This window comes from Salminus brasiliensis, chromosome 9, assembly GCF_030463535.1.
Source record: "Salminus brasiliensis chromosome 9, fSalBra1.hap2, whole genome shotgun sequence".
Taxonomy (NCBI): Eukaryota; Metazoa; Chordata; class Actinopteri; order Characiformes; family Bryconidae; genus Salminus; species Salminus brasiliensis.
This window is the reverse complement of record NC_132886.1, coordinates 19,700,759-19,717,988: the sequence shown is the minus strand read 5'-3', so window position 1 is coordinate 19,717,988 and position 17,230 is coordinate 19,700,759. Positions and strand designations below refer to the sequence as shown.

The 17,230-nt window shown below is 37.7% G+C and overlaps 1 protein-coding gene across 2 annotated transcripts; it reads left to right on the top strand.

Annotated features, from left to right (window-relative positions):
• The first annotated feature begins 4,269 nt into the window (after positions 1–4,269).
• LOC140561604 (BPTF-associated chromatin complex component 1) lies at positions 4,270–8,502 on the top strand. Of its 2 annotated transcripts, XM_072686830.1 has the most exons (6): positions 4,270–4,475; positions 4,812–4,906; positions 6,139–6,240; positions 6,643–6,863; positions 6,985–7,089; positions 7,763–8,502. In XM_072686830.1, exons 1-6 carry the CDS (start codon positions 4,455–4,457, stop codon positions 7,825–7,827), a joined length of 609 nt encoding a protein of 202 aa, XP_072542931.1. In that variant the 5' UTR covers positions 4,270–4,454; the 3' UTR covers positions 7,828–8,502. The 2 variants fall into 2 exon arrangements, with proteins under 2 accessions (XP_072542931.1, XP_072542932.1); XM_072686831.1 differs by lacking the exon at positions 6,139–6,240.
• Positions 8,503–17,230: the final 8,728 nt, after the last annotated feature.

Genomic DNA, 17,230 nt, shown 5'->3' with positions numbered 1-17,230 from the left:
AGACTTTTGTCATTTTGCTTCTGTAACCCACCTCACTGGATTTAAAATAAAGCAACCAAGATGTGGTTGAAGTGCAGAAGCTTTAATTCAAGGGGTTTTGCGTAAATATTTCATCAAACGTTTAGAAATGACAGTCATTTTACAAAGTTATTTGGACAATTAGCTGATAAGCAGCTTCATGGCCAATTTGGGTTTGTTCCATCACTACTTCATGATAGATTAAGGAGAAAAAAGGTCTTGGGTTAATTCCAAGTGCTGAATTTGCATCTGGTAGCTGTCGGGAACATTCATCTCATGTACAAAAGCAGAATTACAAAGAAATAAGTCACTGTCTAAATAGCTATGGCTTGGACTGGAGTGTGCATGATATCTTGAAAGTATGTCACAGTCTTCACACCCCTCACACAGCCTATTTCAAAAGACAGAGAAACATGTAGTTTGTCTTTATGTGGGCCCTTTAAAACATAAGCTTGCCCAGTGCACACTAGGGACCACTAAACTAGACAATCTGGAAGACTACAGTACTTAACTGTAAGTGGGACGGGACTGCAAAGCCAGCTGGTGTTGCTTTTTAGATTGCACTGCAACGATTTAGGGAGAGCAACTGCCATACACAGTTTAACAACAAGGTAGTTTTGATGAGTTCATTAGCATATCAATGATGCATGGGCTGTTTCACTGAGGCGCAGAATGAGCCGCATCTGACTGGTTGCGCACCAGAAGAAAGAAGGAAGCAGTAAAATCCAGTAGATTCATCAAAGAGTCTGTAATCATTAAAAAGAAAAGAAAGAAAAAGGAGAAGGGAACGGTGAGTGATTCTGTCTCAGTCTGTGTCCAAGCAATACTGTCTTCTGGAGACAGAGGCTAAAGTAGGCCGATTTGAATGACTGCAGAGGCCCTACTGAATGCAGATTCTGGTTTTAGCTTCTGTTTATTGCTAATAGGCATTATCTAAACAATAGATGCCCATAACAACGTTGTACCTTATTTATATCTTAAAGTTCCTTACACCTCCAGTTTCTTACTTTCTGTTTTTTCTGTACTATAATAAGGTATGTTAGTTGCACTACGAGGTCACCTCCTAAGAGAAATGCCAGTATGATAAATAAAGTGCTTAATACGAGCAAGGACATAAACTAACAAAGTAAAGAATTTTAAGCTGACGTTGACTTTGAGGTACACTGTGGTCCAACAAAGAAGTAAACAAACATCCTGACACCTAGCCTCACTGATTTCCATCCCAAAATAATATTAAAACACCCAACAGACCTTCCAGAAGATGGTGCCAAAGCTCTGTGCCGCCACCTCCTCACCTGCATAAAAAAATCAACTGAAAAGGGGATTCCACACAAAACACCATGGTCGTTGATATCAGAGCAAAACCCTGTATCTCCATTTTGTTGTTTTATTCCTTTTTTGACATAATTTGAAAGGCATCTGGTCTTAATATTGCATTACAGATTCATTATGCATGGACCAAAAGAAATAGTCAGAATTATAATAACACAAAGTCACATACATGAATATTATTATTGGATTTCTAAGATTCTGTCCCCCTTCAATATTTGGCAGTTTGAAGGTATTATGACGGGATGTCCCTTTGTTTGTGCCATCACTTCTCCCGCTATTCTTTTCAGTCCAGTTATTGCCCACTGTGCTAAACTTGTGTGGTGACAGCACTGTGCGACTCCTCTGCATGGTATATTTCTGCCCTCTCAGGGCGCCGTATCTACAGTCCTCCAACAAAACCTCATTAAACAGACTGAAATAAACTGATTTATGAGCCCTTGTGTCTTCTTTACCTGCACACACCTTAAAATCAAGCGATCTAAAGCAGGGGTCCTTTAGAGTGATTAAAAGCCATTATGGAAGAGCCACTTCCGTCCACCCACCTCCTTATCCGCTTCTTCCCACCTCCTCCTGAACATTATTATTATTGGACTTGTTTAAGATGAGGCTGTTGTCATATTTTGAGTTTTGGGCAAACTCAATTTACTGAATAAACCAGGACATCTTTACAACAGTTTCCAACTCAATGCTAAACTCAATGCTTGTTTTCTCAATGGTTTTAGAGTCATTCTCTGTCAAATGAATCCTGAAAGTTCAAACGAGCTGTAGTAATACGATGGTAGGCAGTACTATTTCTATAGTCCTGTATAATCGCATAGAATTACTACAGTAATGGTCAGAATTACCTATAAGCTCTTATAGTGTTACCATTATTAATTTTCAAGAGAACACAATTTGTTTATATAAATGGTTGTTTTTTAACATTAAGAAAAAAAACTATTATCATTCAAATAAAAAGCTTTCTTCATATGCTGTTGCTCCATGCACTTTCTAGCAGTTGCCTCTGTAACCGTGGGTCAGGGCACTGTAGTGTAGTTTGTCATCCTCCAGAGGTTCATCAAAGAGTCTGTAATCATTCCATTAAAAGAAAAGGAGAAGGGAACGGTGAGTGATTCTGTCTCAGTCTGTGTCCAAGCAATACTGTCTTCTGGAGACAGAGGCTAAAGTAGGCCGATTTGAATGACTGCAGAGGCCCTACTGAATGCAGATTCTGGTTTTAGCTAATCTATTATAGAGCTTATAGGTAAATGGTTGTTTTTTAACATTAAGGAAAAAAACTATTATCATTCAAATAAAAAGCTTTCTTCATATGCTGTTGCTCCATGCACTTTCTAGCAGTTGCCTCTGCAACCGTGGGTCAGGGCACTGTAGTGTAGTTTGTCATCCTCCAGAGGTCACCTCGCGCCCACGGAACTGAAAACTAACTTCCTGTAGGAACTCTCACCGCGCTTTGCCATTCTGCAGCCAGTGAAATTTCACTGAAATCCAGAACAGGCTTAAAGGAAAGTTATTCCGGTAGCGGTTCCACACTGCTGTGTGCATTTTACACTTTTGATATTTATAAAAACAAACTAAATAGGAAAGTTCCCATCTGGAAATGTGCTTTCCGTGTGGAAAACCTTTACAACAAGGTTATTTTTTTGCAGAAGAAAGTCTGTAAGATATAAATTAAGCATAAATTATATCATTACTCAGTCCGAGCCAGAGCTCTTTGTTGTGATATTGACGAAATACAATGAAATTCTTACTTGCATGTCTATCCAACAGACATACATTACATAGCTACATAAACTGGATCTATAAGTATGTGGACCGTCACAGTTTTTGTAGTTGTGGCCTCAGTACACCACTTCAGTGAATTTTGAGGGGGGGAAATAAATAAATAAATAAAAATAAAAAATATATATAAATAAATAATAATAATAATTAAATATCATTTAATTATTACTTTGCTTTTCAAATCCATTGTGGTGATGTACAAAGAAAATAGTCACTGTCCAAATACTTAGAATTAACTTACTGTATATTGGTTTGTAAACATTAGACAGTCAATAAAGTGAAACATGTAGTGAGTAAAGTGATAGTGAGTATGTGTATAATAATTAATCATTATTATTATTATTAATAATAATAATAATAATAATAATAATAATAATAATAATAACCACTACTGTGGTTTTATCTAGCATAGGAGGATGGATTTCCTTTTAACATTGCTCACTACGACTGTATTCCCATACATGAAGTGCGCTGTTGTTTGCACACAAACCAGTAAGTAGTATTGCACTTTCTCTGTATATTATTGTATATTATTGTCCTGTATATTACCCTACACTGATAAGCAAGCGGGTTAAGCTAGTTAACTATCTTAGCTCTTGATCAGCACAGCCAATGTTCTCATTTGAGTTTAATGGTTTAACGGGTCTAATTGCATGACCAGTCGACTAATTCGGCCAAGATTATCATACTAGTCATGCTGGTCGACCAGTCTGGTCAAGCTGGTAAACCACTGGTAAACCACCTTGGTGGAGGAGTAGCTTGGTCAGGTTGTTTATGCTGGTAGACCAGCTAAACCATCAAACTCTGACAAAAACATGTCAAAAACAACCAGCTTAGTTTTAGCTGGTCAGGCTATTTTTTCAGTAAGGTTGTGAATTGTTTGTAAATTATATGAACATTGTCTGTTTATTTGCTGTATTACTAGGAAGGAACCAAATTCCTTATGTTTGACCTATTCATCTGATTCCGATTTTGAAATCGCTAGTGCTGCGCATTTTAACGTTCTGCGCATTTTAACGTTCTGCGCATTTTTAACGCTCTGCGCATTTTAACGCGCCTTTGGATGTTTTGCATTGCCGAAGAGACTTAGATAGCCAATCAAAGACAGCGGCGGATTCTGGACCAATGAAAATGCGCGGATCGGACTGGACCCTTCATGGCGCACTAATGCCGCTCATTTAGTTCAAAACATCCCTTTTCTCTAATGTTAAAGATTCATAATCGAGATCTAGATCAGCTATATCTGTAGTGTACATGTCAGCTGGCCGGACAGCGGCTATTTCTTGCAGTTTTTCCACGTTAACGGCAGACAGATCTGACGAACAATGACCTCAGCATCAACAAAGGTATAGTTATTGTTAGCTTGCCAGGCTAACGCAAGCTTGATTCAACGTCAGATAAACAGCAGTTACACCAACTAGACTTACTATTTGACTTTTAACAGATCTCCTGTAGGCAGATCTTCATAGCAGGAACCCCTACGTAGACACTATCTAACACTAATTCGTTTGCATGTTGTTGTTTAGCCGATGTGCTAGCCGGAAGGCTACTGTTTCACCTGGGTTATTTCCAGCAGCTATCTTGTAAAGTAGGCTGGATTGTGTTATCGCAAACATTGACGAGAATCTAAACAGATTTAAGACCCCTTTCTGTCTCTGTGTGTACAACCTGTTTGTTCTTAGGTTGGTGAGATCTTCTCTGCAGCAGGAGCTGCTTTTACTAAACTAGGGGAGCTCACCATGCAGCTGCATCCAGTGGCTGACTCTAGTCCAGCAGGGTAAGTCCCACTGAAGCTGGAGGCAGAACTGTTTCACACTGTTCCACGTTTTTGGGGCTGGACCTGGGGTGGTACCTAGCCATATAATACTGGCCTGCTCACACCTATGTATGTTTTATCCACTTACTGACACATAAATACGGATAGCAGCCTTTTCACGTTGATGTACTTCAGCAGAAGTCTGAATTTAATTACTGAGAAAATAAGGCACCATGATATTTCAAGTGCACAGTATGCAATGATAATTTGACATATTGTTGTTGTCACTTCACAAATCTCATATCTCCACTTTAATCGTTCTTTGCCATTTTTATATAATGTGAAACTGGCAGTTGTTACACAGTGTTAAAATGTCATTGTGAATGGACCAATAAAAATGCTCCAAAATGACTTGGAATAACATCTTTTTACAATGACTTCCACTGTTAGGACATTATGAAGATTTTGCTCTTCTTCTGGAAGGTTGCTGTTTTAAAGATACAAGTAGGGGTGGGCAAAATGACTATTTTATCGTATTGTGATAAGTTTATCGTAGAATACAGTATGCTTTTATGAGTATATTGTAAATATCGTCGCTGCTTAAAGAATACTGATTAACTGCACATTTCATTACAAAGGGTGTAGTCAGTCCTATTTCATTGAATGGAGTGCAGCATATTTTGATTAAAAAGGAAGAGTACATGAGGAAATATTGTGATATTGTATATCATAAACAATCTCTAGATATCATGCTAACATTTTTACTATATTGCCCAGCTCTAGATACAAGGTTTTAGCCTAACAGCAGCAACATTTTGCTGAACACTTTGCCTTCTTATTACTGGTACACTGACAAACCTGAGAGTTTGCATTGAATCTTACATGGTTTATTTCTCCCACCGTAGCAACAGGGACACTGCAGTGTGAAGTGACAGATCATTATAATGTTGATTATATACACTTGTGTATAAATCTACATTTATAACACCATGATAAATCCAAAGCTGCTATGCATTCTCCATATTTGACAGTGTTGTTTAATATTATTTAAATGGCCTTAAATAGGTTTTGTGTTCTCTTGAATTTCTCAAAGATTTCTGAAAATTATTAAAATGCCTGTCAGATGTTTATGCCCTTACGAAAGACTTCCTCTGCTGTGCCATCTCCCATCAAGCCTTAAATATATTTTGTGTAGTCAGAGTTAAGTATAGTCACACCAAAGGACGTGTCCTGGTTGCTGTCTCTCCTTGCAGAGCTAAATGGACGGACACTGAGATTGAGATGCTCCGGTCGGCGGTTAGGCGCTTTGGTGACGACTTGAACGCACTCAGCTCGGTCATCAAGAAGCGCACAGTGTAAGGAATCAGGTCTCCCTACTTTGGCTTATTTCCTGGGTTGGGCCTGATTGCATTCAGCTCAGTTACAGCGTGTAGGATTTGGGTTCATGTGTCAGGTGTAACAGCTTCTGTACTTTCGCGTATGCATGAGAGAGCAGCTCATTCTTGGAATTTAAATTTGTGCACCTTTGTGTGGAGTACACCATTTTTTGGATTGTATATTCCTTTGCGATATGATTTTCATTATTCTTTGTGGAAATTCAAGAGAAACAGTTATTTCATATGGCATGTAACCATATGTGTAGTATACACGTGTATAATTTAAGATGCTTTTGGGTGGAAATGTGAAAAATAAAGAATTAAAGTGTGGTTGGAAGCCCTATGACTGACTACACTTTTAACTGAATCTCTTGCAACTAGGGCACAGATCAAAACGACAGTAAAGAGGAAGCTTTACGAAGACAGTGGCATTCCTTTATCTTCTGAATCGCCAAAGAAAAGTACCAAAAAGGTACAAGTTGCTGTTGCTCCCCCTCCACCACCCACAGTCATGGCTGTGCCAACATCTCAGGTAGTAGTGACGACAGGCTTACAGGGAACACCCTCAGGTCCAACCAGCATTAAGAAGCCAAAGACAGCAGGTGAGCTTTCCCAGACCTTTTAATTACATTTCAGATATGGAATGTGGAAACAATCTCTTATTTCATTTAAATGTAATTATGATAACCACATTAAAGTGATGTATATGGTTCTTGTTCACAGACGTGACTCTCAGTGCCCTGAATGACTCTGACGTAAATAGCGATCTGGTGGACATTGAGGGACTTGGTGATGGCTCTGCATCGAAAAAGCTTAATTTTGATCAGGGTATGACATTTTTATTATTTATATATATATATATATATATATATATATATATATATATATATATATATATATATATATATATATATACACACACACACACACACACACACACACACACATCATATAAAAAAAAAAAAAATGAATAACTTGGGCTCTGAACCAATTCAAGAAATGAACTGTCCTTAACAATAGCACAATCACAAAATAGCTAAATCATCCTTAAAAACTAAGCATTTCTGATATTAAATCACTATAATTACATCACCATTTTATCACAGATTACAATATCACACATTTGTATAAAACACTGCCTGTATAATAATGCATGAACATAGATGCAGTGTTTTGAATGTCATTAATTGGCTTTAATTATTGTAGTAATGATGGCTTGTTGTATAATGGCACAGCAGTCTTCATTTATTTTTGGAATTTTGGTTTTTGACAGTCTTACGAGGGATCATGTTTTGGGCTGGGTGATGGAACCCTGGTATGCTAGATAAGTAATTATAGAACACATAAGCAGAAAATGTGTCGCTCAAGGACATGTGTAACAGCTTTTGATATTCTTACTATATGAAATTGGTATTCTTGTATTGTAATTTTTTTATTTTAATTATTCCTTTATTTTAAGTGACCTATTCACAAGTAAACCTTTTTCCCCCCCTCCCTACAGAAAGTCTAAATCTGGACTCCAGTCTCATCATGAACTCCAGTGACCTGCCTCTCCTGTCCCGCTGAACCACAAATTATCATTAATTAAGATGGAAAAAACATTTTACATTATGTCAGATTGGACTTATCTTCAAAAAGTGCATCCTAACCCAGGAAATGGTATCTTGGGCCTTGCACCTTTTATATATGGAGTTCTAATGATGCCAATAAGGTGTACATTGTAAACTAGATGTGTGAGAGTATTCTGTTCATTCTCCTGTCTGGTCTCAACTTCTTGGTTTCAAGTTTGTTGTAATATAAATAGTCTAAATCAGTAAAAAGTAAAAATGTCTAATGTACAGTTTTAGTAATAAATGTTATGGCTAGGCATGCTTTAGCAAACCACTCCTGTCAAATGCCAATGATATTTTTTGGTGCATTATAAGTTGTCAATAGTTTTAATTCCCCTCATTAATGTATTTTTAAATAACTAAGAATGTTCTTATCAAAATATTGTACATGAAGATGCTATTTTGTATTTCCTTGATGTCAAATAATGCATACATATAATTTTAATCTGTATTTCTAAATCAATTTTGTCTGATTAATAGGATGAGTACATACAGGTTTGTTTTAAGAGATAATTGAGTACACTGCAACATGGCCTGTTTGCTGTAGTTTTCTAAAAGCTGCAGAGTTTACAATGTTACCAGAACATATTAAAGACAAAGTTCTTAAACTTTATTGCAAGCTGCAATAACATATGGTGGCAAAATTTGCCTTTTTATTTAATGTGTTGATGATCCAATCCTATATTCCCCCCCCCAACTCCAATTTTGGAGGCCTACCTGTAATGCGCGAATGTCCGATTCCAGGCTTGAAGGGCCACACCAGTGCAGAGTTTCGCATTCTACCTCATTAAACGGGCCTGTTTCAATCCATTAGCTAAATACAAAGAGTGTAGATAGTTGAATTCAGTGTTTGTAGAAGGGAGGACATAAATCTCATCAGAGCTGCGGCCTCCAAGGGCCTGAGTGCGACGCCCCTGCTGTAATGCAGTTTTGTGATTTGCCTGCACCTGGGTCAGATCAAATTTTAAGTGAGCTGAGTCAGGGTTGTGGAGCAGGCCAGACATGAAAGTGCAGTGACGCTGAGCCTCTAGGACTGGAGTTTAGAAGCATTCTAACCTAAGGTGATGGGTCAGTCAAGAGCTATATTTGTAATCTCATATTAAAATTGTACATGACTGAACAAAACTTCTACCCCATTCATTCCTGAACAAGACATTAAATATCTTAAATCTTTACATCAGAATGTAGAAGACATCAGAATATTGTTTACAACTTAAACATTGCCGAAAAAAGCATTCAAAGAAATAGATGGACAGTCACATTATCCCTCCTTCACAGCAACCACTACAGCAATCCTTAATAAACATCTTAATACTTAAGAAACAGGACCAGGTTCTTAGAGCTTGTGTTACCTTTTATGGCTTGGAGTACAGAATGACCTTAATTACATTTTACTTGTTAAGAATTATGTTCAAAAATAATGTTCAAGAATAAACTATTAAAAGTGAACAATTTATCCTAGGTTTAAAAATGAGTAAATTTCCATCTATAAAAATTGGGGGAGTAAAGAATAATTTTCCACTGAGACAGTTTATGAATACAGGCCCAGATCCACTTCTGCAACACTTGGCAAATAATGGGCAGTAAAAAACTGCAGCTTCAGACAGATCATTAGTATCACGTACACATAAATTCAAAAGAAAATCATTTATCCCAGCCCAGTGAGCTCCAATTATTCCAGCCATGAGTGCCACTGATAACCTAATAAAATTAACCAGCAGCCACAGCAGAGTGTAGCTGAAAGCTGAATCCCTTGATTAAAAACCTCTAACAAATGGGCAAGCTGGCAAATTTAAAGACAATGCAACATCATGTGCTTAAAATGTGACCAGCTGAGGGATTGTTTAGCTCCTGTAAATTACACCCCTTGTAATGGCCAAGCATTATGCACAGACACCAGTGTAGTTTCTGCAGGAGACTCAAAACGTGAACAAAGCACTCACAACGAACGTTCTCTCTTCTCTATTCATTAAGGAAATCTATTTTTAAACATCTTACATAGAGCAGTCTTTTACTATCAGTGCTTGTTCTACAATGAGACTTCACACTGATGGTGGAAAATAAAATTCATACTTCAATAAGGTTTACATGCATCTTTATTCATTTCTGCTTGAACAATGATTAAACACATTTTCCTCTCATGAAAGAAAACTGGTCTTTTTTGTTTACTACAACAATCTGCAAATGCAATCAGATATTGCTCAAATATTGCTACACAATTTAGGCTGAGACTGTATGAAACAGCAATACACACGCCTCAGCAGCTTTCAAGGATATGCATTTGTCATGTTGATCAGTATTCAAGAGAGTGATGAGTGTGTCTGTCTGACGGGAGCAGCACAAACCATACTGGCAACCCAGGGAGAGGGCAGCTGCCAATATTGATGTGCTGCTAGTGTCAGGCACACTGAGACAAAGCTGCAGTAATGAGTGTTGTCTGGAGAAACAGAACAGAGAGGAAGAATATTATGAAATATTTCCCTTCGTACAGCTCTACTACTAAATATACAAGGCAAAGCACACTGAAATAAAACTGCTCAGACATGGTTTTATTTTAATACGGTTGAAAAGGGAACACATTCTCTTAAAAGAAAGATAAAAGCATACGCCGGTGGCCACGTCACTTACACAAATTCATTATCCATGCGGTGCTCGGTCATTTGTGAAAACAAAATTTGCACTGGACAATAGATCAATGTCATTCAGCAATGCTTTGAGAACTGTCTGATGCAACCTCCAAATACAGGACAGCTGTGACAAACTCTCTTAAGTGATATTTATTAAAAACATGTTTTATCTTTAATGCACCAGCCTGCTTTCAGCAGGACTACACACGCACACGTCAATCACATGGCCTAAATGAACAGTAGTTACCATTACTCAATCATATTCCATGTAGAAGAACAGATTAGTTAGCTGTTATTGCATCTGCACAGGTGGAGGAGCACACAGAAGGCTATTCATTACTGTAGAATTAACAGGGCACCCAGTAACAGCACAGAATGATTTGGAAATCGCTTAGGAACCTGCAAATCATGATGTGCTGCTAGAGGGTACTCTGGCAAAAAAAAAAAAAATCGAGGGTGAGGTGAGATGCTGGTAAGATGCTGGTTCTCCTTAATAGAAAGTAATGATCAAGGGTAGAGGAAATGTCTGTTCTCTAGGAAAGAGCAGTCCATGTCTAAAAACCTTATTTTTATGTCTTTATGAAGCACAATGTTTAAAATACACTGGAGGAAAACAGATAAATAAAATAAAGTAAAATAAAGTAAGTAAAAATCTAAAATTAGGTTACTTCTGCTGGCAGATCATTATAAAGAGACTTGATCATCTCTACATCACTAGGTCCTTTAAAGCTAATAAGTGACAGCCAGAACAGATGTTTAAAAGAAAAACAAAATGGTGGATTCAGCAGGAAAAAACAGGAAATAATGTATTTTAAATGATCAGTCTATAAAAACACCCAACTACTTAAAAAGATAAGGTTAAATAAGAGCAAATTGACCAGTTTGATTCTAAAATGATTCTATACATTTTAACCATTTACTTTCTAATTTGAGAATTTGCTTTATTTTCTTAATGCATGCAGATCTCTACAATCATTCACTACCACTGTTTAATAAAAAGTCACCTGACCCTACAACAGTGATGCAGTACAATGGCATGTGCTGTCAATCAAAAAACAATTAAAAAAAAAATTATAAATAAAAATAAAATAAAAAAAGACAACACACAACACAAAAACACAACACAAAAGCAAATAGAAGTCTAAGATAGGAATCTACATGGGGGGGGTGTAGATAAAAAAAAGATGCAATTCATCCATTTTAGATCTACATTAATTTAAAAGTACAATTAGTACAAATGCATTGTCTTTTTTTTTTTTTTTTTTTAATCTGTATCACAGTTTTGCATAGTTTGCAAGTGTGGCAAACAGTGAGAATTGATGAGACTAAAAAAAAAAATGGAAAAAAGGGAATCCCCAATTTGTGACCTTGACAATGACATTCAGAGTTGGACCCAGTGGACATTAATTGTTAAATATAGAGATACTAAACGACAGAACGATTAGACTGAAAGTACTTTGTAACACTTTTAAGAGCCAACAACAAACTGGTGAGGGGTGAAAAAAATTGCAGGCCTAACACCAAGCTCTAAAATACACTCATACACCATTACTGACACACAAACATTACAGTAACCTAAAAAGGCAGGAAAAACATCATTCTTAATGAAAAAAAAAATATTATTTTTTTTTTTTTTTATTCTGAATTAATGACGGAATATAAGACAGACCATAACTATAATAACCCTCATACCATAATGTCTGCAGTAAGTGTATCTGAACAATTTCTCTGTACACCTCAATACACCACACTGTGAGTGGTTCTCAAGTCTTAATGAGATTAAAAATATATTCATAACCATAAATTTTAAATTAGCACTATATATTAAATTTAGCACTTTTATTTAAAATGTTACTGTAAATTATCAAAAACAAGACATTTAAGAATAGAATGAAGATACTTACTAGTACATTTTTAATTTGAACTTTTTTGAACTCATTTTAAGCAAGTATATGGTTAAGCAAATAGAGTGCCTTCAAAAAAAGTATTAGAGCATTAAGAGATTTTATTTTTAAAGCTTAACTGCTATATCTGGTAAAAGAGCACTCAACCAAATGCTCACATCAGAGTTGAAGAAGGTTTTTATTTTTGTCCAATTCTGCCAGCTGTTCACAGAGAGAGAGGAAGGTGAGATCAGGGATTTTTTTGAGGGGGAAAGAAGAAAGAAAAGAAAAGAAAAAAAAAAAATATCAGAGGTACTGAAAGAGAAGGAGAGACAAATAGAGAACGGGGAAGAGAGAGAGAGAGAGAGAGAGAGAGCGCAAGAGAATATGAGAAAAGGATAGACTGCAAATGGGTGGGGAGTGAAAGTGAGAGAGACAGAGAGAGAGAGAGAGAGAGAGACAGTCAGCGCAAGCGAGAGAGAGAGAGAGAAAGAAAGAGAGAGAGTACAAGCTCACTCGCCTGTCTTCTCTCTCTCTCTCTCTCTCTCTCTCTCTCTCTCACACATACACGCACACACACCCTGGCCTAAGTTTGCTTACCCATTCAAACGAGGGGCCATTTTGGTTAAGCTTTGAAGCAGACACAGAAAAAGAAATTCACTTACCCTCGAACTCTTCTTCAGTCTGGTGAGCAACAGGGGAGACATGAAGATACTCCCAAAAGCAACCTCACTGAACACCTCTCCCAATTTAGCCAGCTCTGCACCTGGGTAGGGGGGGGAAAAAAACATTTTCAACTAACTCAATTCAATTAAGTGCAACATGTTACAGTTTTCAGAAAAGCAAAACTGTCTCCAAAAGAACTTTTTTGCCATCTTTCTTCAAACTAGGTTAAACACACCAAGTAAGTATGCCAAATGGAAATGTGCAATTTCCTTGAAAATACAAAGAAAGGTCAACAATTAAAATGGCTAAATCACTTTAAACAAATTTGTAGCAACATAATTAAAAAGAAAACAAATCCAAACATACACTCATCAATGGGCATTCCAAGTCTTAATTTGAGGTCAAAAATACACCCACTCGTCTAAGCTTGGGGTTTCCATTCCAGGTTGGGGGCTTCCAGGAGTAAAATAGGTGCCTAAACCTTTTGTCCCCCACCACCTATTTTCAGCCCTTAAACCCCTTTTCTCTCCCTATTCACTTCCAGACCAGCAGTCCATGCAGTGTGCAGCCTCTGCTTAGCTGTAGCTAGTGAGGCTGCCTGAGGAACTTGGTAGGCATAAAAAGCAGGGGTTGTAGCCTTTTTCCCGGGGCATCACTTTCTACAATTAAAATGAACATTTTCGGGGGGGCAAAAAAATCCAAAAAAAAATCTGTACGTCGCCCTGGGGTCCCCTTAGAAGGGTGTGAAATTTGGGGGCTCTTGCTTCAACCATCGCTGGGCAAAAAATTAATTTGTGGGACTTGGTGTCTGGGGCGCGCCAGTGCTAGCAGCTCTCGCTTGCTTGATTTCTTGTACCCTTGCCAAAGCATTCACACAGCCAACGGAGAGAAAGGGAGGGAGAAGGGGGGGAACAAAAGAGAGAGCAGGCTCGACTGCTGAAACGCAGGGAAAGAGGGAAACGACACGAGGAAAAGTGTTGTGTCTGTGACATTTTTTGTGCTATGAAACAGGAAAGCTTTCACCACAGACTAAAGCCTCACATCGGCGCAGGGATGTGTTTTAGGTTCAAACACATTGTTCGAAAAATATGCCCATTCCTGGCCTCGGTTCATTCACTGAACGGAAAAGAGAAATACAAGTGCGAGCAGGGAAAGAAATAAAAGAATGGACCAAAAACTAACCAAATAACCCTCATCAAACTTTTCTGACTTTAAAGGCTTTCATAGCTGTGTTTGATTACGGAGTGTGGTTTTATGCACTGTGGTCTCTGCGCAGAATGAGACGAGGTACAAAAAGTGGAGAATATGTTGATCTGGTTCCACAGATAGTTTTACCGAGGAGGACAACTGGGCTTGAACAGTTGCATGCGCACACACACGCACACAGTCAGACAAGACAAAGGCCTCTGCGAATAATTCACAACCAAAAAGCAAAAGTCAAGCTAAATCAAGTCACAATGCCACCAGTATGAAAGGCTGCCCAAAACAGGACCCTAAGATTGAATTCAATATTTATGAGGTCAAACAGACAACAAATGAACATTTTCTGGAAATAATGACACTCCCTCCATGTCGGCTGAAATTACAATCTGTTCAACTTTCTCCACCAATAATCATATTTTGAGCATACACATATCACTCAATACATTTATATATAAAAACTGTAGGTATACTAAAACAAAAAGCTACAAAAAGTACACAGCATCACTATCCAGGGTGTTTTAATAAAAGCAAACTCCTGAAAGCTGCTTTATTCTCTACCTTCTTTCACTTCAAGCATAATCTCACTCTGCACAACCAAAAACATAACTTCACCAAGCCTCAGTAACCACACACAAAAACAGGAAGACCTAGAACAGTCCAGTGAGGAAACATCAAAACCAAGGACATAAAATTTCTTTAACATTACTTTGCATTAAGCTACACACTGTCAAATAAAAACACCACATTTGACCCAAATGATTTACATTATAAACATGCAATTAATGCCTTTATCACCACCAGTTTCCAGTTGTTCCCATGGTCTGTAAAATGTCCAAACACTAGCAGGACATTTTAAAAGTCAAGTTTAATTCATTTTTGCATTGCACATACTAATATTTCCGCGTGCATGTGAATTAAATTACTGCAATAAGCACCATTTGTGAAAGAGCAGGTGCACAGGTTTCACTGGTCCTATTAAACATAGCTTTATATTAGCACGTTTAAATATTTACACAAAGGTAAGTTACCAGAGAGCGGACGCACTGATCTCAGATCAAATCAGTTAAAAATGTAATAAATAATTTTCTACTGAATTTAAGAATATAAAATGTCCTTATTAAAATAAATACATAAGCAAAAGCCCAGATTACAATAAACGATCATCATATGAAAATGCTGTAACTAATTTTCTAAGTGGGTAAATGGCTCATCTGAAACGATACATCCGAAAACAGCAGTGCTCAGCAGCACAGCAGCGCTAAAAACAGTACCAAAAACACCTGCACCTGAACCAGTAAGTTCTGTACCTAAGGTAAACCAGCAACCAAGCCTAGTCATCCCTTAAAAGCCAAGAGCGCATTACATGCTGCAAAATATTCTGCACATTTACACCTCCAGGTCTCAGTATTACAATCTGAGAGTACACAGCCTAGTGTGATCGCTCAGTAACTGTATATGGTGTTTCTCTACTGTGCATATCTTTCTCTACATCCTATCGTTGTAGGTTGCACAACAGTAAGGCACAAACACCTACAGCTCACAGAAGTAATCTGTTAACACTACCTGTACAAGCCATGCACTGATGAATGAAAGTAGGAGCCAATAAAGTGAAAAAGAGCATAAAAACAGTCAGACACGGGTCTTAAATATGGGAATATAGTGCATGATGGTGAGTATGACAGGCCTGTCATCTCAAAGTGTTGAAAGATACCAAAATAAACGGTAGCCACACAGCCTGGCCTGTGAAACCTGCTTGATCCTGTGATCAGTCCATATTTTATACACACTGGTCGGATTTAAATGAAGACTGTTAATATCGATTGTGCAAATAAATAAATAAACAACCCCTTACATTGCAGAGAGGGGTCTTATGTAATCTAATTTTCCAATAAAGTGTCAGGATCTCAGTTTTGTCTGTGTGTGGGATTACTCGATTAATTAAACCATTCAAAGTCAATGAGCTCTAAGAGCGGGTTAGTGCTATAGCTATATTCTGCAAACAGTCAAAAGCCTGGAGAGACCCTGAAATATGAAACATGGCTAAATTTAACAAAAAGCAACACATACAGCCGTCAAAAAGGTTAGATCCTGGCTTTTGGGTCGAGGAACAGCTGGTCAGAGAAAAGAAATAGACGAATAGGGGCTGGTTCATACGGCAGAGAAACCTAATCATCAATACAGCATCTAATTAGCTACCTAAACGAGAAATGGATAAACACTTAAGCTACGAGACACTGCCTGCTTATAACAGCAGATATCTACTTTTACAACGTGACAGATTTTAAGACGAAAATAAATAAATCGCCAGCTAAATAAAACAGATAAAGCTAGCTAGCTTATTTTTCCAGCAGGACCAGCAGCAAGCGACGTTAGTAATGTTAGATAAAGGACTGTCTGAGCAAAGGAAACTCCTACAACTGTGAAGATGTGAGGAGATCTAGCTAACAGAGAGTTATGGACAACACAACGTCCCCACACAATCAGTTTACCAAATACTAGCTAGCTCAGATTTACTGATCTGGTGCCAGCTGGGAAACAAGTGTCCTCAACGAATGTAGCTAAAGCAAGGTAGCTAGATATCTACACTTTAATATCGAGGTGCTGCTCATAAACACAAACAGGCGATAAGTCGTAATGTCGTGAAGCACATTTTACCCTAGTAGTCGTTAACATTTGGTCAGCTAACTGACGTTCATCACCACCACCTCCACAATATTAATAATGCACCAACGTTAAGCAGCTACCGTTATCTTAACTGACTGCTGACACAGTCTGTCCTCCATGGCTCAAACAGTAGCCCACTGTTAGAAGTACAACTAGCTAGAGATACCTAGCTGAGTTACAGTGAAAATCTAACACAAATACATGCATCCAATAGTCAGCTAAAAAAATATGAAGGACGTAACTAGCTGACAATTTAACTTTAGGAGAAAAATGCTGGATACAATTTTAAAAGAAGTCAGAAGAATGTAAAATATAA